The sequence below is a fragment of the Jaculus jaculus genome, chromosome 16, assembly GCF_020740685.1.
Source record: "Jaculus jaculus isolate mJacJac1 chromosome 16, mJacJac1.mat.Y.cur, whole genome shotgun sequence".
NCBI lineage: Eukaryota > Metazoa > Chordata > Mammalia > Rodentia > Dipodidae > Jaculus > Jaculus jaculus.
The window spans coordinates 21,802,817-21,826,303 of record NC_059117.1 but is presented as its reverse complement, the minus strand read 5'-3'; the positions used below and the strand labels follow the sequence as shown (position 1 = coordinate 21,826,303).

The 23,487-nt window shown below is 45.2% G+C and overlaps 1 protein-coding gene across 5 annotated transcripts in view; it reads left to right on the top strand.

Annotated features, from left to right (window-relative positions):
• The window catches only part of Lamb1 (laminin subunit beta 1), a 74,417-nt gene that overhangs the window by 26,084 nt on the left and 24,846 nt on the right, over positions 1-23,487 (top strand). For all 5 annotated transcript variants that reach the window (XM_004652867.3, XM_045135700.1, XM_045135702.1 and 2 more), the window contains 12 exons: positions 939-1,018; positions 10,155-10,290; positions 11,665-11,823; positions 12,693-12,820; positions 13,041-13,164; positions 13,819-14,023; positions 14,587-14,730; positions 14,883-15,114; positions 18,632-18,795; positions 19,939-20,163; positions 21,112-21,326; positions 22,598-22,694. In XM_004652867.3, coding sequence (XP_004652924.2) covers positions 939-1,018; positions 10,155-10,290; positions 11,665-11,823; positions 12,693-12,820; positions 13,041-13,164; positions 13,819-14,023; positions 14,587-14,730; positions 14,883-15,114; positions 18,632-18,795; positions 19,939-20,163; positions 21,112-21,326; positions 22,598-22,694 — 1,909 coding nt within the window. The remainder of the gene's footprint in view (positions 1-938; positions 1,019-10,154; positions 10,291-11,664; positions 11,824-12,692; positions 12,821-13,040; positions 13,165-13,818; positions 14,024-14,586; positions 14,731-14,882; positions 15,115-18,631; positions 18,796-19,938; positions 20,164-21,111; positions 21,327-22,597; positions 22,695-23,487) is intronic.

Sequence of the window (23,487 nt, the reverse complement as noted above, 5' to 3'; positions counted from 1 at the left end):
AGGATCACCATGAGTTCCTGGCCACCCTGAGACTACATAGTGAATTCCAGGTCAGCCTGGGCTAGAGTGAGACCCTACCTTGAAAAAAAAAAATAGGCTGTATGTTCTGTGACATTTGTTTTACATATTTTATTTTTACTTATTTGAAAGAAAGAAAGGCACTAGCCACTGCAAACGAACTCCAGATGCATGCACCACCTTGTGCATTTGGCTTACATGGGTATTGGGGAGTCAAACCTGGGTCCTTAGGCTTCGCAGGCAAACACCTGAACCCCTAAGCCATCTCTCTAGCCCAGGACATTTTCATATTGCTTTTGCTTGTTTAGAGAATCCACCTGTCCCATACATATGTGTTTATGACCACTAAATATGTACAGTTGTGCATCATCTTAGAGATTCTTAAATAAATTTCTGGAAGTCTAATTTAAATTAGTAAGCTTGTTGTTATCTGCTCATTGTTGAGGCAGGAGGTCATCACTACATTAATAGCATCCCATTTCTAACTTCCATCTCCCATGCTCCCCAGACCTAACAATCTCCTCACCTTTCAGTCATGAGAACAGTCCTGGGTCTCTGCTGTGTTTGCACACAGATGAGTCCTTAAAGGCCTTTCCTCATAGGATTTGTAACAGACAGAACTGAGGAAAGATGTAAAGCCTGCCCAGCGTCCATGCATGAAGCAATGTGATGTCTGTACTACTTTCCTGATGCTTGTTTAGAGCTTGGGAGATGGGGGAAGAATGGCATCTGTTTAAATCCTTTCAGTCAGTGACCGCACCTGCAGTTTAGGTTTCTTCAGTTCTAATATTACTGCTGTGTGCCTGGCTTTCATGACGAAAATGTTAGTTGAACAATGAAAGCACGCCGTGACATGTCCCTGCCGCGTCTCTTGTGCGATCACAGGAACCCACTTTTAATATGTAGCCTTCATTCTGCAGCCACAGCACTGGGGCTTAAGCAATGATTTGGATGGATGTCGACCTTGTGACTGTGACCTTGGGGGAGCACTAAACAATAGGTGAGTGGAGCTTCTCTTACACTTGGGCACTGGGCTGAGCCGAGACTTCCAGAAGACTGACGTTCTGCTGTGTCTTGGGAAGGTATACAGGTTACCTTCGTCTTTGGTTGGAGTACCTCACAATTATTTGCATCTACGGTGTGTTCAGAGATTTATTTTATCATTCTAAGGGTTAGCTTTGAAATCTTCTAGCATATTTGTTCCTAATTTTTTTTTTAACTTTCACTTTTCAGAATGTTCTTGGGGGCGAGGGAAGCCATGTGTGTCCACAGTTAAATAAATAAAAAAGTTCAGAGACAGGTATTAAGTGAAAAGCAGATATATGCTTTCCCTGTTCTCTCTTCTCAGTTCCTTCAGGGGCTGTCTAGAAGCTTTCCTTATTAACTTGTACTTTCTAAAAATTTTTTTGTTTTTTGAGGTAGGTTCTCACCTAGAATTCATTATGTAGTCTCAGGGTGGCTTCAAACTCACAGCGATCCTCCTCTCTGCCTCCTGAGTGTTAGAATTAAAGTATGTGCCACCATACCTGGCATCTTGTGCTTTTCAGTATGATGTTATTGTTTGTTTGTTTTTCAAGGTGGGGTTTCACTCTAGCCCAGGCTGACCTAGTCTCTGGGTAGCCTCGAATTCACAGAGATCCTCCTACCTCTGCCTCCTAAGTGCTGGGGTTAAAGCTGTGAACCATCAGACTCAGCTGCTTTTTTGTATTCTTATTGTGAAATTCAGTGATTTGATCATCTTTGTCTTTGTTGGTTTTTATTTTATTTTTTGTTATTGGGGTTTTTGTTTTTGTTTTTTTTGAGGTAGGGTCTCACGCTAGCGTGGCTGACCTGAAATTCAGTATATATTCTCAGGGTGGCCTCCAACTCAGCAATCCAACTACTTCTGATTCCTGAGTGCTGGGATTAAATGTGTGAGCCACCACACCCTGCCTTTTTTTGGTTTTTAAGTGTTGTAGAGGACCTCCTTGTAGATACATCTTGATGAATGCATGTGAATTTCTCTATAGACCAGTTATCTACAATAGGTCTGCCAAGTCAGAGTACACACATGCTTATTTACAGAACGCCAGACTGCTCCAAACAGATCATACCATTCCCTCTTCCTACCACACAGTTCAACCCCAGCTGCTGTCAAGCATGTACTTTTTCACCAACTTAATAGATAGAAGATGGATTCTTGTCTGGTTTGTGTGGGAAATTTTGGCATTTTCTTTTTATGTGACATTCAAGTGCATTAATAAAGCTTACATATAACCATTTTTAGTTACTAAAAGATGCTAGTGTTCGTTGATGGATGAAGCATGAAGCTCTACTCAAATTTAAATCTATTTGGCAAGATACTCAATTTGTGGGAGTTTAGTTCACCACCTTTGAGTCCAAGAGAATTTTGGCTTCTGTCACTGGATGGGAGACAGGACATCTGGGGGAAGTCAGTGCAAGTGACTGCAGAGAGAATCCACAGATGTTCCCTCAGAGCACGCCGAATTCATTGAGCAAGCTCTGTGTGCTCAGAAACTGGCTCTTATTGCCCAACCGCGTAGTCTGCTGGGAGGAATGAGGTTTTAGGTGGCAAGAACATGTTCTATTTGGCCTCTGTGTTTGGGTTTGTTCTGTTCCAGATTGTACCGGGAGATTCAGTACAGCCTGTAGCCTCTGACACCCCAGAGGATTTCTGTTCTTAGAAAACTCCAGAGGGGAGGAAGCTAGGATGACCCCATAAATTTCGGCAGGGAGGACAGATGCAGCGCTGTCCACATGTGGAACCTCACTATGGCTTTGTGGCACCCAGGCTGTTCTTTGATTTCTTAGAAGCTGATGGTGCCACTTGGAGCCTTGTCACCAGTCTGCAACCTTCTGAGCAGATGAAAGTGGCATACCCGTTTACACTGATGTCATAAACTCAGGAATGCCTGAGAGGTTTCTCTTCGTTTCCTCCCCTTCTCTATTGCACACACATTTCCTGCCTTGGCCTACACCCACGCATGGCCCCTGGCCTGTCTTCTTATCTTTAGTGCAAAAACTTTAAAAAAACCAGAATGTGTTCAGAAGAGACTGTGAAGTGAACAACTTTAGTGAATGTTTTGAAGCAGGTAGCCATCTGATGGTTTTAGCATGACTGATAGATATTCTGTGCTGGAGAAAAATGACTACGGTGTCCCATGGGGTTCCTTTTCAGCTTCGTTGCTCTCAGGGGAATTTCTCTAGGCGTCCATGTGACACTCCAAGAGTACTTGCTGGGTGACTGATCTGTTGGACGTACTCATTAGTTCTTAAAAAATAAATAAATAAAAGCCGGGCATGGTGGCGCAGACCTTTAATCCCAGCACTTCACTCGGGAGGCAGAGGTAGGAGGATTGCCATGAGTTCGAGGCCACCCTGAGACTACAGAGTGATTTCCAGGTCAGCCTGAGCTAGAGTGAGAGACCCTACCTCGAAACAACAACAAAAAGCTTTATTTATTTACTAGAGAGAGAGAGAGGCAGATAGAGTGAAGAGAGAATGGGTGCGCCAGGGCCTTTAGCCACTGCAAATGAACTCCAGACGCATGCACTCCCTTGTGCATCTGGTTTACATGGGTCCTGGGGAATTGAGCCAGGGTCCTTAGGCTTTGCAGGCAGATGCCTTAACTGCTAAGCCATTTCACCAGCCCGCATTGGTTCTTTTTACCTGATAGTATTCCTTTAATTTCCCATGGGCACTATTAAGTCCAGCATAATACATATTGACTGAGTAAAGGAATTGGAGAAGCAAAAAGTTTTTATGATATACTAAATCTCTGCATTAACCCCAAATACTTCTTAGTTGCTCTGGCTATGCACAGAATTAAGTATAAAAGTTATTTCAGGTAAAAAAAAAAATTTAACTAGGTTGCATAGTGAGTCAAATGTATTTTGGGTTGTGTAATAACAGCTTAGTAAGCCATACCTATTATATTGTCAGCCAATCTGAATTTTTAAATATTTAAAGAACTAAGACCTAATAATTATCACAACTCAAGCTGGGTTAATGAATTTTTGTCCAAATTACCTGCTTTAATGAATAAATAAGAATTAGTAGTAGTGGTTGCTAGGTAAACAGTGCTTTAAAATGTTTAGAACTGTTGAAAAAGATAAGCATCTTTGCAGCATCCTGTTCAAAATTATCCCATTAGTTAAATTTAGGGTCTTCCTGTCTGGCTTGAAGCCCATTGTCTCTCTAAAGCCTTGTCCTTCTTTCCCCCGAAGTTCACAACCCTCTCTTGTAGCTTCAACAACACATCATTTCTGCATATCAATGCTTGCTTTATTTGGCTATGTATTCAAGTTGTTTGTATTAAGAAGGTCTTTCTAGTCAGGGATTGTGTCTCATGCATTTCTGCGTCTCCCTTGGTACCCAGCACAGTGTGGCATCTAGATTCTCAGTCAGTAAGGTGCTGAAATTCACTGACTTGGAAACCAGAGCAGAAATAGTAATATTTCCATTGGTGCTCTGAGTAATTATGCCTTAATCCCTTCTACTGTTAATTACTGTGAAAGATGGACATAAAGGGCTGTAGAACATTGTTCCTTCTTGCTAGGAAGTGATGGGAGTGGATGGTGCTGGTGATCAGGGTAGAACCGCCTGTTATTTGGAGATAACAGTGCTGAACAGAGGGGTTGTCTCTTAGGAAGTTTTGGGGGGAGAGGTTTTCAAGGTAGGGTTTCTCTCTAGCCCAGGCTGGTCTAGAATTTACCAAGTAGTCTGAGGCTAACCTCAAACTCACAGTGATCTTCCTACCTCAGCCTCCCAAGTGTTGGGATTAAAGTTGTGTGCCATCATGCCTGGCAGGAATGCTTTTTAAACTTTAATATTTTGTTGCATAATTCACTAGTAATAGAGAAAAGTTGAACTTATGTTTTCCTGCTCATTCCTATAAAAAAGAATTGTTCTTCCAACAGAACTTTTAAGTGTTGCTAATTTTTCTATTTATGTGAAAAATCTGTGTGTGTGTGTTTATTATTTTTACAGGAGAAACAGGGATAGAGGGAGAATTGGTGCACCAGGGCCTGCCTCAGCCACTAAAATCCAACTCCAGATTCTTGCACAACCTAGTGGGCGTGTGCAACCTTGTGCTTGCCTCACCTTTGTGTGTCTGCTTTATATGGGATCTGGAGAGTTGAACCTGGGTCCTTAGGCTTTACAGGCAAGCACCTTAACTGCTCCAGCCCAAAAATCTGTATTTTTAAACACTAATCTTGGCCTTGACAAACTGGGAAGTATCCTGTATTGCTTTTATTACTGCCGGAACAAATTACCACGTATTCATGACTGAAAATAATATGTACTTATTGCAGCATGGCAGGTCAACCGTCTTCCAGTGGACTAGACAGTGGGTTGGTGGGTAGGGAGCATTGCTTTTTACAGGCTGTAGAAGAGAAACTTTTCCTGCCTGTTTTCTTGCTAGCCGTCACCTAAGGACCAATTCCAGCCTCTAGAGGCAGCCCACATTCCCTCCATCTTAGAAGCCAACCTTCTTGGGTCAAAGTCTCATGTTACAGCTTTCTGACCACTTCTCCACTTGCTTGCACTTTAAACAGCTCATGTAATGAGATTCAGTCCACTCATGTAATTCCTGATGGTCTTTTTTGAGGTACTTAAACTTAATTGCATCTGCAACATCCTTTCTGCTCTGTGAGGTTCAGTGTCCACAGATCCCAGTGAGGATGATGAAGATAGCTTTGGGAACCAGTGTTCTCCCTGCCACACAGCTTTTCGTGTCATTATTCTACCTAACTGATTTAACATATTGAATCTGTATTTAGTTTTAAAAGAAGCTTATTGAGGGAATGTCTATAATTGTGTAAAGTATACCAGTTTTATCATGTGATTTTTATTTTTTTTAACTTAGATTCAGAAAAGAATAGTTGTGTAGTTTTTGTCTCCTGAGAGAGATAGCATTTGGGTGTGAGTTACAAAAGCTGAGTGAGGTATGACTGGAGTCACGGGTGGTGGGGGAGGGCCTTCTAGCCAGGAGGAAGCAGAGGTAACTGGGATGGGAATGGGCAGGGCGTGGTGAAGGTCGTTCTTCCTCCATCTTCTTTGCTCTCACCATTCCTGTCCTTTCTCCACTTGTCAGAATCCTTCCTGAGCTTTCAGGGCCGTGCCTTCATGAAACCTCTCAATCTTCTCAGATGAATTTTTGAATCTGAGAGGCCTGATATCGGTTCTTTCTTCCTTTGGTTTTTCAAGGTAGCATCTCATTCTAGCTCAAGCTGACCTGGAATTCACTATGGAGTCTCAGGGTGGCCTCGAACTCACGGTGATCCTCCTCACCTCTGCCTCCCGAGTGCTGGGATCAAAGGCATGTGCCACCATGCCTGGGGCTGTCTTATTGCATTTTTGTATTGGCTTATTGCTTATCTTCCCAGTTAGATTTTAAGTTGGTTAAGACAGGGCCTTCCCACACCCATTCCTATTCTTCTATCATTTATCCAGAAATAACTTTCTTACTTTGAAAAAAATATATAAGGGTTGGTTGAGGAAAATCGTTACAATAGACTAACATGTGAGAGCGCCCACAGCAGCCGGCCCGGTTTCCAGGACAATATTTGTTCAGTAAATATTTGCCGAAGAGTACACGGAGTGTGGCTCAATGAAGGCCGAGTGCAGCTCAGAAGGAGAAGCGGCCGTTTCAGAGATGGGCCGTCGGCGCGGCGCGGCGGCAGCACGCACGGCCCAGAGGCACCATGAGCTGATGGAAGACGACGCAGAGAAACACTGCGGATTTCGTGAAGCCATGGAGGAAGGGCTGTGGAAAGCTGGACTGAGTATTCTGCATAGGCAGACCTGAGCAGGGCAGGGGGAAGTCAACGTAGGATCCGGCTGAAATACAGGCATGGAACAATGACATCATGAGTTGACGTACAGGTGGTGTCAGGAGAGAAGCGTAGTCAGTTGGTGGATTGCGTGACTAGTGTGCAGTAAACCCTGGATGTGATACTTGGTACCACGTTAAAGCTGGTTGTGCTCATACGTGCCTCTAATCTTAGCCCTCAGGAAGTAGGAGGAGGAAAATAAGTTCAAGGTCATCCCTTAGCCACATACCAAGCTCAAGGCTGGCCTGGGTCACATGAGACCCTGTATCTGAAAAACTAAACATAAAACCGTAAGACTTAGACGTGAGATTAAGGAAGGACAAGGCTATGTCTCACCTACACCATGAAAACGGCAGCGTGTGTGTGTTGAGCAACAGTTAGGGACTGGGAATACGGAAGTGAACACAGCAAAGTTGGCACGCTGAGGGTGACAGCCATCCTTGCAGGGTCTGAGAAAGCCACGGGAAGCTTCCCTGTGCTTTCAGTGTGGACTTGGAGCCCTGCTTAATGGTGATGGCCATTCAAGTCTGTCACGAGTTGGTCCTGAAAGCGTCCCTCACGTGGAATTGTGCTGCCAGGGGAAGTCAGCCTTGGGAATCTGCTGGATCCTCTATCCTCACCTTCATTGCTTATCTCTGCTAGGGAGGAAGCTCCTCCTTGTCTGCTCTCATCCTTCATGTTTTGGGCATTTGTTTTCTCAATAGCCATCTACTGGGGAGGGAAGAGGTATTTTCTTTCGTCTGTGTGATGTAGTTAATGTCTGATGACTCAATTCTAAAAATGGCGGTTGTTGGTAGGCTGTCCCAAGGAGACTGGGTCCTAATTAGGACAGGCTGTCCTCTCCTGGGAACTGGCTCAGTAGCATTAAGAATTCCTATTCCAGCGGGATAATGACATGATACATAAGAGTCCATGTCCACTGGACCGTGACAGAGCCATTTGGGATGTTTTAAACAAGACCTGGCATGTTGAGTCATCCTGGAAGTTGCAGCTTGCCTTGGTGCTTCCGATGAGAAAGCAAAACGGCTTCGGGGATGGGCGTGAGTGGCCGTTCTGAATCACACCTTGGCTTTTATTGAAGTAAAAACGGATGCTTGAAGCTATGTGAGGTGGTGTGCAGTCTGGAATCCCAGCAATCAGGAGACTGACGTCGGATCATGGCTTCCAGACAAACCTGTGCTTAGACCCTGCCTCAAAGATAACAAAAAATAAAGACCTAAAAGATTTATGTAGTTTGGGTTTTACCTCATACACAAAGTAGTGATACTATGGGAAAAGACAAAGACATAGCAGAGAAAAGAATACATGAATAAAAGTTTATACAAATGCCTTTGTTACTGAAAATAATAACAAATAGTAAGACTTTATTATTTACACTAGCTCATTTTTCTTTTTTATTCTTCAAGCTTAGCCTTCATATCTTTGTACTCAGTGTACAAAGGTGAGAGTGGGTAATAGAGGTGAGAAGGCCAGTCCAGCCCTCAGAGAGCTTCCAGTCCAGCATGAGGCTAGGGACCTGATAGTAACTATGCTAGGAGAAAGCAAACAGTGAAGGACAATTTGAGCTTTTAAAAAGCACCACCTAGAGCCAGGCATGGTGGCACATGCCTTTAATCCCAGCACTAGGGAGGCAGAGGTAGGAGGAGGATTGCTGTGAATTCAAGGCTACCCTGAGACTACATAGTGAGTTCCAGGTCAGCCTGAGCTAGAATGAGACCCTACCTTGCAAAACCCCAAAAAAAGGCACCACCTAGGCTGGAGAGATTGCCCAGTGGTTAAGGCACTTGCCCAGTGGTTAAGGCACTTGCCTGCAAAACCTAACAACCCAGGTTCGATTTCTCTAGTACCCATGTAAAGCCAGATGCACAAAGTAGTACATGCATCCGGAGTTCTTTTGCAGTGGCTAGAGGCCCTGGTATGACTATTCTCTCTGTCTCTCTTCTGTCTCTCTTCTGTCTCTGTCTGCTTGCAAATAAATAAATTATATATATATATACATATATGTATATACATGAAGCACCACCTGACAGTGATAGAGGGATGGAACCAAACAAGCCTTAGATATTGAGGCAGGCTCTGGATATTAAGAGTCTGAAGATGCAGTGCTTCGGCTTGAAGGAATGCCTGCTATGTGGCCCTTTGTTGTAGATGATAGACATACAGAGGTAAAGGACATATCTGTTGGGGGGCTGGTGGTCACTAAATGCTACAGTAGGGGACATGTGGGAGTCAAATCTCTCTCTGTAGGTTGATCTTTGTAATGGTGTAGGGAGATCTTTCCAACTGGAGGAACAACCTGAAAAAGGACTCGGAGCGTCCGAGAACTCTCTAGTAACGCGGTGAGGCTGGCAAGGCCAGAATAGAACTACATTGTCGCCCACCCCAGGCCACTGTGCCTGGCAGTTACTTGGTTGGTGCATGGAGCCATCGTGTGCAGAGCTACCTGCCATTTGGGTTGAGGGGTTCCAAGTCTGGCAGCAGGGTTGTCCATAAGAAGAGTACTACTGCTTTTGCCGTCTATGAGGGAAAAGAAAAGCATAGTATGGGAATGGGCAAGGGTCAGGTCCTGGGAGTTGGTTCTTGATAACTCAGTGGAGGATTCTGCCTTCACCCTCGTAGAGCAATTCAGTGATGCCACTTTGGACCCATCGGTTTGGGACACCTCTGGGACAGCCTGGCTGAAGGTGTCCTTCAAGGAGTTAGATATTTGGGTTTGAGGTCAAGGAAAGGAAAAGAATTATAGTTGAAAAAAAGAAAAAAGAAAAAGATACACAAATAAGATACCAAAGTAAGAAAGTTGTGATGTCTCAAGAAAGTCTCAACATAGTCAAAAGGGAGCGTAAGTGAAGAGAGGGCAAACTGAGAAGACCCGGCCACCATAGCAAACTTGCAGTGACATTCTCTAAACTAAGCTTGAGGTTCATTTACAGACATCAGTGTTTTCCACATACTTAACTTTTAGAGGAAATAAGAAAAATTTGATAGCAAGGGCTGGAGAGATGGCTTAGCAGTAAAGGTACTTGCCTGCAAAGCCTAAGGACCCATGTTCAACTCTCCAGATCCCATGTAAGCCAGACACACAAAGCTGAGGCAAGCACAAGGTTGCACATGCCCACTAGGTGAGTAAGCATCTGGAGTTTGATTGCAGCGGCTGAGGCCCTGGCATACCAATTCTCACTCTCTCTCACTTTTTCTAATATAAAATAAAAAAGTTATTAAAAAAAAAACTGACAGCAAATATGGACTCGCTTCCAGTGCCTAAAGTGAGCTCAGCTGACTGACTGACTGTCCTCCCCATAGCTGCTCGGCGGAGTCTGGCCAGTGCTCCTGCCGGCCTCACATGATTGGGCGGCAGTGCAACGAGGTGGAATCTGGCTACTACTTCACCACCCTGGATCACTACATCTACGAAGCTGAGGATGCCAATCTGGGGCCCGTAAGTAGGGGAGCGCTGGGCAAGTTGGTAAGGCAGCATCAGAGGGGATGGGCCTCTCTAGGAAGTATCTGTGTAGTTCTTGTCAGGGAGCACTACATAAGGTTGGAACATCCTTTCTTGAAAAGTCATATTTAAAGCTAAGTCAATCTGGAACTTAGATTTTGGGGAGCTACCTAAATAGGCTTTTAATTTCCTTTCTTGAAAAGTCATCTTTAAAGCTAAGCCAATCTGAAACTCAGATTTTGGGAAACCACCCAATAAGGCTTTTAATTTAAGAAAATTCCCCCCCCCCCTTTTTGGTTTTTCAAGGTAGGGTCCTTGCTGTAGCCCAGGCTGACCTGGAGTTCCCTATGTAGTTTCAGGCTGACCTCTATCCTCCTACCCCTCCTCCCAAGTGCTGGGATTAAAGGTGTGCACCACCATGCCTGGCTTGTTTGAGAAATTTTTCTACAAGAATGTGTTTTTTTTTTTTTTCCATTGCTCTATTATTAGTGTTTTCAAATCATTATAGCTCTGACATCATCTGTACTCAAACACATTTCACTGTCATCCGAAAATTTAATGATTTAAAACGTATGGCACTTCCACAGAGATGGCCAGCTGAAGTGGGACTGTTTTCCTCTGGCGATGTCTCTAGGCCTCTTGAGCTTCTTCAGAGCATGGCAGAGTCAGGGCACCGAGACTCATCACCTGGCTGTTGGCTTCCTGATAATAAGGAAACAAACTGCCAGACCTCTTAAAGTCCTGTTGTGTCATTTCTGATACTCTGTTAGTCACAATTCTCCAGGCTAGCCCAACTCACAGGGTAACACTGGCTGTGTCTCTCGATGGGTAAAGGTGCGCACAGGTAGGAGTTGATGGTGGCCATCTTTGGAGAAGACCAACCGTAGTCCTGTGCAGAACCCAGTCAGCAGCTCACTAGACTGGATTAATAAGTAGGGAGCACTCATGGGCACATTGGGTTCCTTCCTGTGTTTTTGCAGTGTGCAGAGAGGGTAAGGGGAGGGGATAACTCTACTAGATAATTGCCTTATAGAGACTCTAGGAGTTCTCTGTCACTCCTACAGTCCTTTTCATGACACTTGGGATATTCTTTTTCTCACTTTTCTACTCATATCCCCCTGGTTATATCACGCAAGTTGTATCCCAGCCTTTTGAGATCCATCTCCAACATCCTAAAACCAACTACAAAAGAGCAATCCAATTTCCTGTTTATATATCAAAAACATTTCACTGTCTTCTGGGAAACTGGGGACGGTAAGAAATAAGATAGCTGCAGCTTTAAGTCCTTGGGTGGCTTTGAAATTCTTTGACCATGAAATGTAATGGAATTTCATTTCATATAAAGCATAACTAGGTTCCCCTTGTCCTCAGGGAGTCAGTGTGGTGGAACGGCAGTACATCCAGGACAGGACTCCCTCCTGGACAGGAGCTGGCTTCGTCCGAGTGCCTGAGGGGGCTTATCTGGAGTTTTTCATTGACAACATCCCCTACTCCATGGAGTACGACATCCTAATTCGCTATGAGCCACAGGTGAAGAAAGCCATAAGTGGATGTTAGTGGGTGGGGGTGGTATCGGTAGAAAAATAACGCTTCTGAATAATACTAGGTCTTTAATGTGAAGTCTGGGATTTTCATTGGAACAAATCACTGGCCACCTGCCGTTGTCCATGGACTTGAATCCAGTGTCTTAGACCCTTAAATCGGATGAGTGAAGGTGGCAGTGAGGGTGTGTCATGTACCCGTCTCCCCTAGGTTTGGCTGCCCACTGGAAGATAAAGAGGGTCACGTATACCAGTCAGGCTGAGCAGGGGCGGCTAGAATGTTTCATAGAGAATTAGATTTAAGACCTTATAGAATGGGTGGGACAGTGATGCTTTTTATCTTTATTGTTTTTCTTTGGAGACAAGCTCTCAATTTATAGCCCAGCTTGCCTTCAGTACTTGAAAATCCTCCTGTCTCAACCTCCTCAGGGTTGGAATTACAAGTGTGCACCATCACATGTAGCACATTTTGGTAAAATAACCCAAAGGAAGGGAGCAAAGATTAAGAGGGATTTTTTGTTGTTTCTTCCTTTTTTTTTTTTTTTTTTTTTGAGAATTGTTCAATAAAGATGGAGCCAGGGATAGGTTGGAGCTGCTCTTGGAAACATTCCAGGATCAGTAAGGCATTTAGGCTATATCATTGAAGGAAGCTTTTTGGAAGATTTTTAGTCCCTTTGAGCATCTTGAAAGAGGACAAAGAAGGCACGTTGGGAAGAGGCAGGGATAGAGAGAATAGTTGGAAAAACAGGGCTGGAACTGGGCGGTAGCAGGAGAGTTGGAAAGGGAAGGAGGTCTGTATAAAGGGACCGGCGCAGTGGGCAGGCGCGGGCGCTCCTTTCAACAGTGCTTCTGCTCTAGCTGCCGGACCACTGGGAGAAGGCTGTCATCACAGTCCAGCGACCTGGGAAGATTCCAACCAGCAGCCGATGTGGGAACACTGTTCCTGATGATGACAACCAGGTGGTGTCCTTATCGCCAGGCTCAAGGTCAGTGTGACAGGGGCTTGCAGCTCTGCAGAACCAAAATGTGCATTAATTTTTTTTTTTCTAGTGTCTTGAAGTTGAGTTTCCATTTCAGGGTGAGACTTTGGCTGGGGACAGTCTTCCATTGGTGTTATCGCCATAGAGCTTTCATTCCTCTTCTTATTTATTTTGGAAGCTTAGAGGCTGCCATTTTGGTGTTTTCTCTCTCTCTCTCTGGGGACAGATACGTCGTCCTCCCTCACCCAGTGTGCTTTGAGAAGGGGGTGAACTACACAGTGAGATTGGAGCTCCCCCAGTATACCTCGTCCGACAGCGATGTGGAGAGCCCCTATACACTCATCGACTCGGTAAGTGCCCAGCCCTTGTGACACGTGTGAGAAAGGCCAGCACAAAGTGGCCAAAAGTGCCACCCTGGGTGTTGAGTGTGGAGGATCAGCGCCGGGCAGTGAGGCAGAATCGGTCTTTCCTTTCAGGGTGTCAGTGTTCATAACATTTTTTCTTGCGGGGAGGATGTGTAGTCAAGCTGTTAACCCTCCAAACATACGAAGTGACTTCAGCATTAGTGTCTCAAAATCCTCCAAGCAGTCAGTGTAAAGTATATCTCAACTCTAAAGATCTGGAAGGTTCTACGTTATGTAATGAGTCTCATTGTGTGTGTGTTCACGTGCAGGCATGTGTGTGTGCAGACCAGAGGTCAACTTAGATGTCCTCCACCTTACTATTTTGAACTAGGGTCTCTCACTGAACACAGAGGTCTCGTGTGTAGTCTCCCCAGGGATCTCCTGCCTCTACCTCCCCAACGCTGGGATTTCAGGCACACACCACGGCACCCAGCGTGGTTTTTGTGCATCTAGGATCTGCACGGCATGCACTGAATGGTCTAAGCACTCTCCCCAACCGCCAGTTTCATTATTTTCTCTTCCAAAAGCAAAAAGGAGAAGGCTTTTATTTTGACATGGGAACCACTGTCAGGGCATCATTTTGTTTCCATTCCCTTGCAGCTTGTTCTCATGCCATACTGTAAATCCCTGGACATCTTCACCCTCGGAGGCTCAGGAGATGGGGAGGTCACCAACAGTGCCTGGGAAACCTTCCAGAGGTACCGGTGTCTGGAGAACAGCAGAAGCGTCGTGAAAACCCCCATGACGGATGTTTGCAGAAACATGATCTTCAGCATCTCAGCCCTGATACACCAGACGGGCCTGGGTACGCGTCCCCGCAGGGGCTGCGCCGTGTGTTTGACTGCAGGAGGGGCTCAGGCCCTGTGGTTGTGCTGCTTCTGCACGAGACAGCGTGAAGGAAATCGTGTGTGGAGCAGAGTCTCCCTTTCTTTTCATAAACAATGTCGAAGATGGAGTCAGTGTTTAGGGAATAACACAAAGAGAGCAGGGGACTAGGCGGAAGTCGGTGAGGGTCGAGCTTATCCACAGGCCGCAGACACGGGGAATTGGGATGGGGGTCAGGAGTGTCAGATAACAGAAATTGGGTTTTCTCTGTGAAAGGTCAGACTAGTTCCCGAGGGTCACTGGGCTTCGGTCTCATGTCCAGTTTGAGCTCTGGTGGCAAAGGGAGGAACATTGACTCACCTCCGATCTAGCAAAGCCCGCTTTGGTCTGCCAGCACTCGGCACAGAGACAAAACTGTCTGGAGCTGAAATTTGAATGAGCCAAAGTAGGAACGGGTGGCAAGGGTGAGGGAGGGCCCCAGGGGATGAAGAGGTCTAGTTCTTGGGCAGGCGTGACATGCTGTGACCTCTCTTGCCCCTGTAGCTTGTGAATGTGACCCTCAGGGCTCCTTGAGTTCTGTGTGTGACCCCAACGGAGGCCAGTGCCACTGCCGGCCGAACGTGGTCGGAAGAACCTGTGACAGGTGTGCGCCAGGCACCTTTGGCTTTGGCCCCAGCGGCTGCAAACGTAAGTGCAATGGAAGCTTGGAGATGAGTTCAGGTGCATTCAGCATCCCCGGGGGCCTTCCTAGCACCTCCCCTTCCTCCCCCGCCAAGCATCCTGGGGTGGGGAAAGGCATGGCTCTACCTAATGAGTTCCTGGGTTGCCTGTGTCTGCAGCTTGTGAATGCCACCTGCAAGGATCGGTCAATGCCTTCTGTGACGCTGTCACTGGTCAGTGCCACTGCTTCCAGGGCGTGTATGGACGACAGTGTGACCGATGTTTACCTGGGTACTGGGGCTTTCCCAGCTGCCAGCCCTGCCAGTGTAACGGTCGTGCCGATGACTGTGACTCTGTGACGGGGGAGTGCTTGAGCTGTCAGGACTACACCACGGGCCACAACTGTGAAAGGTATGTGGCTGCGGCCTCAGGAACGTGTACAGAAGACAGGCACTGGGCGTGGTGGTGCACCCATGGAATCCCAACACTTGGGGCAGCAGAACCAAGGGAAATCGAAACTGTCCTGGGCTGCAGAGTAAGACTCTATCTCTAAAAGAGAGACAGTAAAGTAAAGAGACAGTAAAGAGAATGGCATCATGCTTGGCTGAGCAAGCTTAATCCTAGACCAGCCTCAGCAGTAATCTCATCCCGGCTCCAGGTGGCTCATTTCATTTCTGACCAGCACAGAATCATGGAGGACTGCGTGTGTCTGTGTGTCCCTCACAGCTGGTCTGTGCCAGGCACTTTTCTGGTTACTCATGATGTGACAAAAAGTACTTTTGTACTACTTCGGCCCTTTCAGAACCCCCTTGCACCAGATCATCTCCACTTTGACCCTCTCTGGCCTTGCATGAGAGTTGCGAAATATTAATCCTCATTTGGGTCAGAGCAGAAGCCACATTCAAATGTGACGAGTCCTTTTAAATAGCTCTGTGTATCACAACATTGCATGCTGTCCATTTCCAAGAGACACGTGAAATGTGCACAGGTGGAGCTGCTCTCTGGCTGGCAAATATTAACTGAGCAACTCTTGTGGATGCAGAGCACCACCCCAGAGAGCTTTCAAGAACAGGTCATACGCTGTGCCTCCAGCCTGGCTTAGTAAATAGATTTAGTCCACTTGACAAGCCTGGGGCTGGGAGGAAGGCTCAGCCCTGAAAGGCATTTGCTCACAAAGCCTGATGGCCAGTGTTCAATTCCTTAGCTACTCACGTGAAGCTGGAGGCAAAAGGTGGCACAAATGTCTGGTGGTCATCTTAAGTGGTAAGAGATCCTAGTGCACCCATACCCACGGAAGGAAGGAAGGAGGGAGGAAAAAAGGAAGGGAGGGAAAGAAGATGGCCAGCATGCTGCCTTATGTTGTTTGTTACTAATTAAGAAATGCAGGCTTACTGTTAGAACCTGCCTTGAGGGGGTGGTAAGAAACTCTACCATTCCTTGTCTCTTAAATTCTCTGATATCCACCCTGTACTCTCCATGAGACTTTGTTAAAAAAAAAAAACAACAACAAAAAACCTTTGAAACTGAGGACCTTAGCCAGTGCTAATGTTGCTTCTCAGATATAAGGAATTAGTAGTGAAACTTGAATATGTGGTTAACTTAGGGTGTCAGGAGCAAGCACATGTCTCCTGGCTCTATGTTAGTGTGGCATTCAGGACTCTGGAGGTCTCAGTGCCTGTTCCTTTGAATCCATTATCCCTTCTAGCCACAAAATTGTGTTATAAAAGAGAAAATGAGTTACCCAAGAGCAAGAGGAGGAAATTACTAGTGTCATTTTGTGGTCTTCTCCTAAAGTTGTTTGTTTAATCAGAGGGAGCTAGACAATTAATAGGAGAGAAGAAGACAGGGAGATGGAAAAATGAGATTGGAAGGCAGAGAGTAGCCTGGGGAGCTGGTAAATGGAGAAGGTGGTTCTGGTTCACGACGAAGCACACTGGGATGTATCTGTGGGACAGTTAGGGTTGATATTTGTAGCCGCTTTGCATTTTACTTCATAAAAGGCTTTGACTAGGAAATGAAGTGGAATAAGGAAAGATTTTTAGCATGAGGTTTGGATAACAACACTTGGTTAAATTATTGGGAATTCTGCTATCCAGTTTGAGCCAATTTCTTATTCTTTTCCTCATTCTCAGATCAAATTTTGGTACCATCAGTGTAAAACTTATGGTCTAATTGTTCCTGAGGGAAAGAAATATAGGAAAAGGCAGAAAATGAACATTCCACTTCTCTCTAGAATGCTTTGGTTTTATTTCATCTAGAAAAGTCTCACAGAGACTTCCTCAGATATCATTGTACAAAACTGTTTCAGCCTATAGAGTAACTAGGAATATGTTCTTGTATTATTTCTGCATCTTATTAAATACATGGTTTAATTTCCTCTGAATAGCTTTCTTCTATTTCTTCAACCTTCCTGTCATTTAAAAAATAAAAATTGAGAGCTGGAGGAAAGCCAAAGGACCCAGGTTCGATTCCCCAGACTCCTGTTAGCCAGATGCACAATGTGGTACATCCATCTGGAGTTCATTTGCAGTGGTTGGAGGACCTGACATGCCCATTCTCTCTTTCTCCCTCCCCCTCTCCATCTTTCTGTCTGTCAAATAAATAAAAATAAAATTTATAAATAAATTTTAAAAATGAAAATAAAAATTGAGCCAGGCATGGTGGTACACACCTTTAGTCCCAGCACTTGAGAGGCAGAGGTAGGAGAATTGCCATGAGTTTGAGGCTACCTTGACACTACATAGTGAATTCCAGGTCAGCTTGGGCTAGAGTGAAACCCTACCTCAAAAACCCCAAAATAAATAAATATAAAAATAAAAATTCCCTCTGCCTTCAAAAACATGAAGAATGTACTGAATTACAAATTCTTAAACCTGAGTTCCAGATTTTAAGTAGTTTTTTTTTAACCTGGAGTGAGTTACGGTGTCAAGTTTCCTGTAAGTACGAAAAGTAATTTGGACTGATAATTTCCCAAGCCCCTTCAAGCTTTCATGGTGTGGGAAATAAGAGCACACAGCCTAGGTAGCATTTATCTTAGGTCAGTGACTAAGAGGATTCCTTACTAAAAATCAGGAGGCTGAATTGCAACCATGGCTCCTATCTAAACTGGTGTGTGAGGCTTTGCAAATCATTCCAGCTTTACAGAGTTCCATTATTTTGAAGGGAGGGGACTCGGCTATTTGAAAGTTATATAAGTAACACCCCTCATCGTGCCCAAGTCTGGAACTACCTAGGAGGAGGGACTCAGGAGGCACAGTTGCAGAGCGGTCCTGTCAGCGTTATTTCTGGTCAAAGCTCCATGGCAGCGTGGCTCTTAGCTGTGAGTCTGCGCACACATTTTGCATCCTGCTCCCCTCCTACCACAGTGGCCAACAAGAACAAACCCAGACCCCAAATGCAAGACTCCTTAAGTCAAAGAGAAGTAGAATGAGCCACTCAAGGCAGGCTTGCAAAGAACTGCGTCTCCTTCTCTGAGGAGAAATGAGTGAGGGGGGCACATGAAGCCTGGGTGTCACCCTCACACAGTGATCCTCATGTGGGGGTACGTGTTACATCAGCCAGTGTCAGCCCCTCCATGAACCTCGTAGATCCCAATCTGCCAGGAGATTCTGCTTAGAGCCACAGTTTGAGAACCACTGCTCTGAAGCAGGGGCCTGCACGCTGAACAGGAACATGAGAAGTGGATTCTAATGTTTACAAACACAGCACTCTATTTTTTAAATTATTTTATTTATTTATTTATGTACCACCTTGTGCATCTGGCTTACATAAGTACTGGGGAATTGAACCTGGGTCCTTAGGCTTCACAGGCAAGCACTTTAAGCGCTTAGCCATTCCTCCAGCCCCACAGCACCATTTCTAAGCCTGTTCTTGTAACGGATTTCTTGTGACTGTGAGTCACGACTTGCTCTCTTCTAAACTGATGCAGGTGCTTGGAGGGTTACTATGGCGACCCCATCATTGGGTCAGGAGATCACTGCCGCCCTTGCCCGTGCCCAGATGGCCCTGATAGTGGACGCCAGTTTGCTGGGAGCTGTTACCAAGACCCCGTTACTCTCCAGCTTGAATGTGTTTGTAATCCTGGACACATTGGTAAGTCATGCACATATCTTGGGAAGCAAAACCAGAGAAAAGGGTGTATCTTTGAGTTCACTGCTAATAAGAAAAAGATGAAGGTAAGCCAGATAAATTCACATTTATAATCCCTAATTAAAACTTAAGGGAACTAGAAAGATCTTGTACTTTTCCTTTTTGGCATGTGGGGCAGAATTAATTCTTGAGTGTGGAAAATAATGAAAAAAAATAAATAATGGCAGGCTGGTAGGGTCATTTAAAGCATTTAAAAAATATCCTTACAAAACCTTTACTTTTTATTTATTTATTTTTCTTTCCATACCTAGGAAAGGTATCTCAGAGCCACTAGGCGATCACAGGGTGATCTGAAGGAAACAAAAATATCATGTGAGGAGCTGCTGGGTAGCAGGAATGTCCACGCTGGATGTGTCCCTTGCTGTGTCCTTTCACATTACCTGCTGCCATTCCTGTTAATCCATCCTGAAAGCCTCTGATTGGTTGTTAGATAGACTCTTGCACAGCTCAGTAAATATTTTTGCATATGATTTCTGGATCATGGGGAACCAGGTCATCATTGAGGATCCCATTCCTCAGGTTTCCCATAGAGAGAAGTATCTTTCCATTTACACAATGCTTAGGTAAAGATTTCATTATCTAGTTGGTTGGTTGGTTGGTTGGTTAATTAGTTTGTTCTTCTGAGGAAGAGTCTCTCTCTAAGCCAGGATGACCTGGAATTCAATATGTAGTCTCAGGGTGGCCTCAAACTCATGGTGACCCTCCTACCTCTGCCTCCCAAGTGCTAGGTAGGATTAAAGGCATGTGCCACCACACCCAGCATTGATGGGTTAAGATTTTAACATTGATGGAACCATATTGTTTCACTCTTTACCCCCCTGCTCCTCCCTGGTGAGATAAAAAGCTAAGACCCTCCTAACTGGCCCTGTCCTGTTGTGGTCTCCGATGCTGCTGGAACTGCGTCAAACGTCACCGAATAATACTTTTCCCTCTCAACGTGCAGCCTGTGCTTTAACCTTGAGACTTAAGGCTCTGAACACTGTGCAGCTGTCCTGGTGGCCCTCTGGCCAAGAAGTCCAGTGGATGGGGAAGGAAGCAGATTTTTCAGGCAAGCTAAGCATTGTGTTTGATTTTCTCACCCCACAGGCTCTAGATGTGAAGAATGTGCCTCGGGATTCTTTGGTAACCCCTCAGATGTTGGGGGATCATGTCAGCCTTGCCAGTGTCATCACAACATTGACACGACAGACCCAGAAGCCTGTGACAAGGAGACGGGGAGGTGCCTCAAGTGCCTGTACCACACAGAAGGGGACCATTGCCAGCTCTGCCAGTATGGATATTATGGTGATGCCCTCCGGCAAGACTGCAGAAGTAAGATGCTTATTCACTTTGAAACATGCACTATTGTGATCTCTAGCCTTTGTCTTCCCCCAGGGCATGTTCTTCTGTTTTTATTTCACATGGGGAAACAATTACTCAGAGAGGTAAAATTTCACCTGACAAAAGATGAGAGTAAGGTTTTTTTGTTGTTGTTTTGGTTTGTTGTTGTTTTTAATCCTTTATATCCTCATTTTTCTGGCAAGATTGAAGTTTCAAGACATGACTCTGTGCCAGGGGAAATATTAATGTTGTGTTCTTTCCATCAACTTGCTGATTGGATGGAACTTACAGATCCTAAATGCACTGTGGGTGGCCCACACTTTGATAATGTCATTGAGGGAAGAGAACCTTGCAGCTTAAGGTAGAGAATGAAGTAGTAGAGTCCGCAAAGTCTTTCTTTCAGACCTTATTACTTCTGTCTTATCAGATCAGCGCTCTCTTCTGCAAAGCCCCCAGGCCTCTGCCTCTGTGGATGCAAACATACATGGAATGCTTAGGGACCAGCATAACTGGATTCCTTAAAGTTTTACTAAAGAGACTTCTGCCTATGGCTTCTAACTTATCTGTTCCTGCTGCTTCAGCCATGAGTATGAACTCACAGAACAGATCAATTCCCATAGTTAAATCTTATCTTTTAAAATGACTCCCCAGCAGCTTTTGGAATCCGTGCCATAAAAATACTCCGAGGCAAGCAAAATATGCCCTTGGTCTCTGTGCAGGCACGTCACCATTGGCTCGTGTAGTATACATCGTGAGAGCTTCTAAAGTACAGTCGTTTTTGATTTTTTTTTTTTTATAGCATCACTTTTTCTTCCTTCTTGCATGCAACAACTGAGATTTGGAAAGGGAAGCCTCTTAGTCTTTGAGTTGTTGCTAACTTTTGCACGCCCGTTTGTGACGGTGACTACCTGTGAATTTGATCATGTGGTTCTGTTTCAGAGTGTGTCTGCAATTACCTGGGCACTGTGCAGGAGCACTGTAATGGCTCCGACTGTCAGTGTGACAAAGTCACCGGTCAGTGCTTGTGCCTTCCTAATGTAATCGGACAGAACTGTGACCGCTGTGCACCCAACACCTGGCAGCTGGCCAGCGGGACCGGCTGTGAGCCATGCAGCTGCAACACGGCTCATTCCTTCGGACCATCCTGTAACGAGGTGAGGGGCTGTGGCCTGGGGTGAGCGCTTGATGAGCCCAGGCTTTGTCCCAGCAAGAGAAGGCCAGCATAGCACACCGCTTAGCGAACATGGACTGCACTAGGAATCAGCCTTTGTTCCTTCCCCATGGCTGGGGCAGTGTCATTGTGCACTGAAACCTCATTTGACATGTCCATAGCCCTTCAGCATAGTGCCTCAGCTGTGGGTACTGATGCATGTAAGAGTAGACAGTGCCAGGTCTGGAGAGATGGCTTAGCTGTTAAGGTGCTTCTTTGCAAAGCCTAAGGATCCATGTTCAATGCCCCAGCTTCCACGTCAGCCAGACACAGAAGGCTATGCTTGTGCAAGGTCACACATGTGCACAAGGTGATGCACATGTCTGGAGTTTGATTACAGTGTCTCTCTCTCTCTCACACTCACTCTCTCATTTAAAACAAAAAAGGCCAGTCTGTGGGCTTTCCTTAAAAAAATAAAAGTGTAGGGCTAGAGAGATGGATTAGTGGTTAAGGTGCTTGCCTGTGAAGCCTAAGGACCCAGGTTCAATTCCCCAGTACCCACATAAGCCAGATGTTCAAGGTAGTGTATTTTCACTAGCTAGAGTCCCTGGTGCATCCATTCTCTCTCTCTCTCTCTCTCTGTCTCTCTCTCTGCCTCTTTCACTCACTCTCAAATAAACAAAAATAAAAATATTTTGGGGCTGGATAGATGGCTTAGCAGTTTGTGAAGCCTATAGACCCATGCTTGATCTCTCTCCAGATCCCACGTAAGCCAGATGCACAAAGGTGAGGCAAGCACAAGGCTGCACATACCCACTAGATGGCACACACATCTGGAGTTTGATTTCAGTGGCTCAGGCCCTGGGGCTTGCCAATTCTCACTCACTCTCTCTCTCTCCCCTCTCCCTTTCCCTCTCCCCTCCCTCTCTCTCTGTCTCTTAAAAAAAGAACAGTAGACTGTGCCATTTCTCTTCCTCGTGAAAGGAGCCACATAGCCCATCTCCAGCATCGCAAAATGTGCTGCTGTTTGCTGACACAGGCTAAAAGTGACACTCTTCTGAAGTTAGTGTCTGAGGTGGCCTGAGATTGGTGGTGAGCTGTGAAAATAGAAATGAGGAAACATAAATCCTCCCCATAGAGCTTTCTGAGACATTACGAGAGAGAGTTAGGCGGTGCTGGTTTGGGGTCCTCTTCTACCTGCCAGCTGGGCTGAGAGAAGTGACACCTGGCTTCTGCCCCGAAGCCATGTGACTGGATTTTGTGTTCTGGCCGCAGTTCACGGGGCAGTGCCAGTGTATGCCGGGCTTTGGAGGCCGTACCTGCAGCGAGTGCCAGGAGCTCTTCTGGGGAGACCCCGAGGTGGAGTGCCGAGGTAAGTCCAAGCTTTCTGCTGCTGGCTTTGACTGCGTGGAAGACAAGGGGGGTCTGCAAGGGCCCCTGGTAAACTGTAAAGTTCAACTGAAATTGCAACTGAAATTTATGCTCATTTCTTTATATATATATATGTATATATATATACATGTATATATTTATTTATATATATATATATATATGTATGTATGTATGTATGTAACTGGATAAGAAGTTTTCTTATTTGCTCTTTTGGTATATTTTCTTTGCTTCTCATAAGAAACTGTAGATTCTTTTTATCTTCTAATATTTTCATTTACTTATTTGAGAGAAAGAACATGGGTGCACCAAGGACTCTTGCCACTGCAAACAATCTTCAAATGTGTCCGCCACTTGGTACATCTGGTTTGATGTGGGTACTGGCGAATTGAACCTGAGCTATTAGGGTTTTGCAAGCAAGAACCCTTAACCACTGATCCATCTCCCCAGGCCTGAAATTATAGATTCCTGTTGTACTGTCAATTAACAAAACAAACAAGCAGACAAAACAAAACAAAAAACATTATTTTTTTTTCCTCTTAGATACAGTGCTAACAAGAAACAACAGGTCTTTTAAGTGAGTAACTCGTTGAGTATCTCCTATAGAAGGTTGTAACTCTAGGAGAACTAGAGTTCTCCTCTTTAGCAGCAGAATTTGAATCAATGGCAAAGACCAGAACTGATGGTGTTGTTTGCCCAACCAGAGTGCTTATATGGGCATCTTAGCTCAAGGTCGGTTGTACACCCATGGATGATGATGGCTGTGTCAACTGACA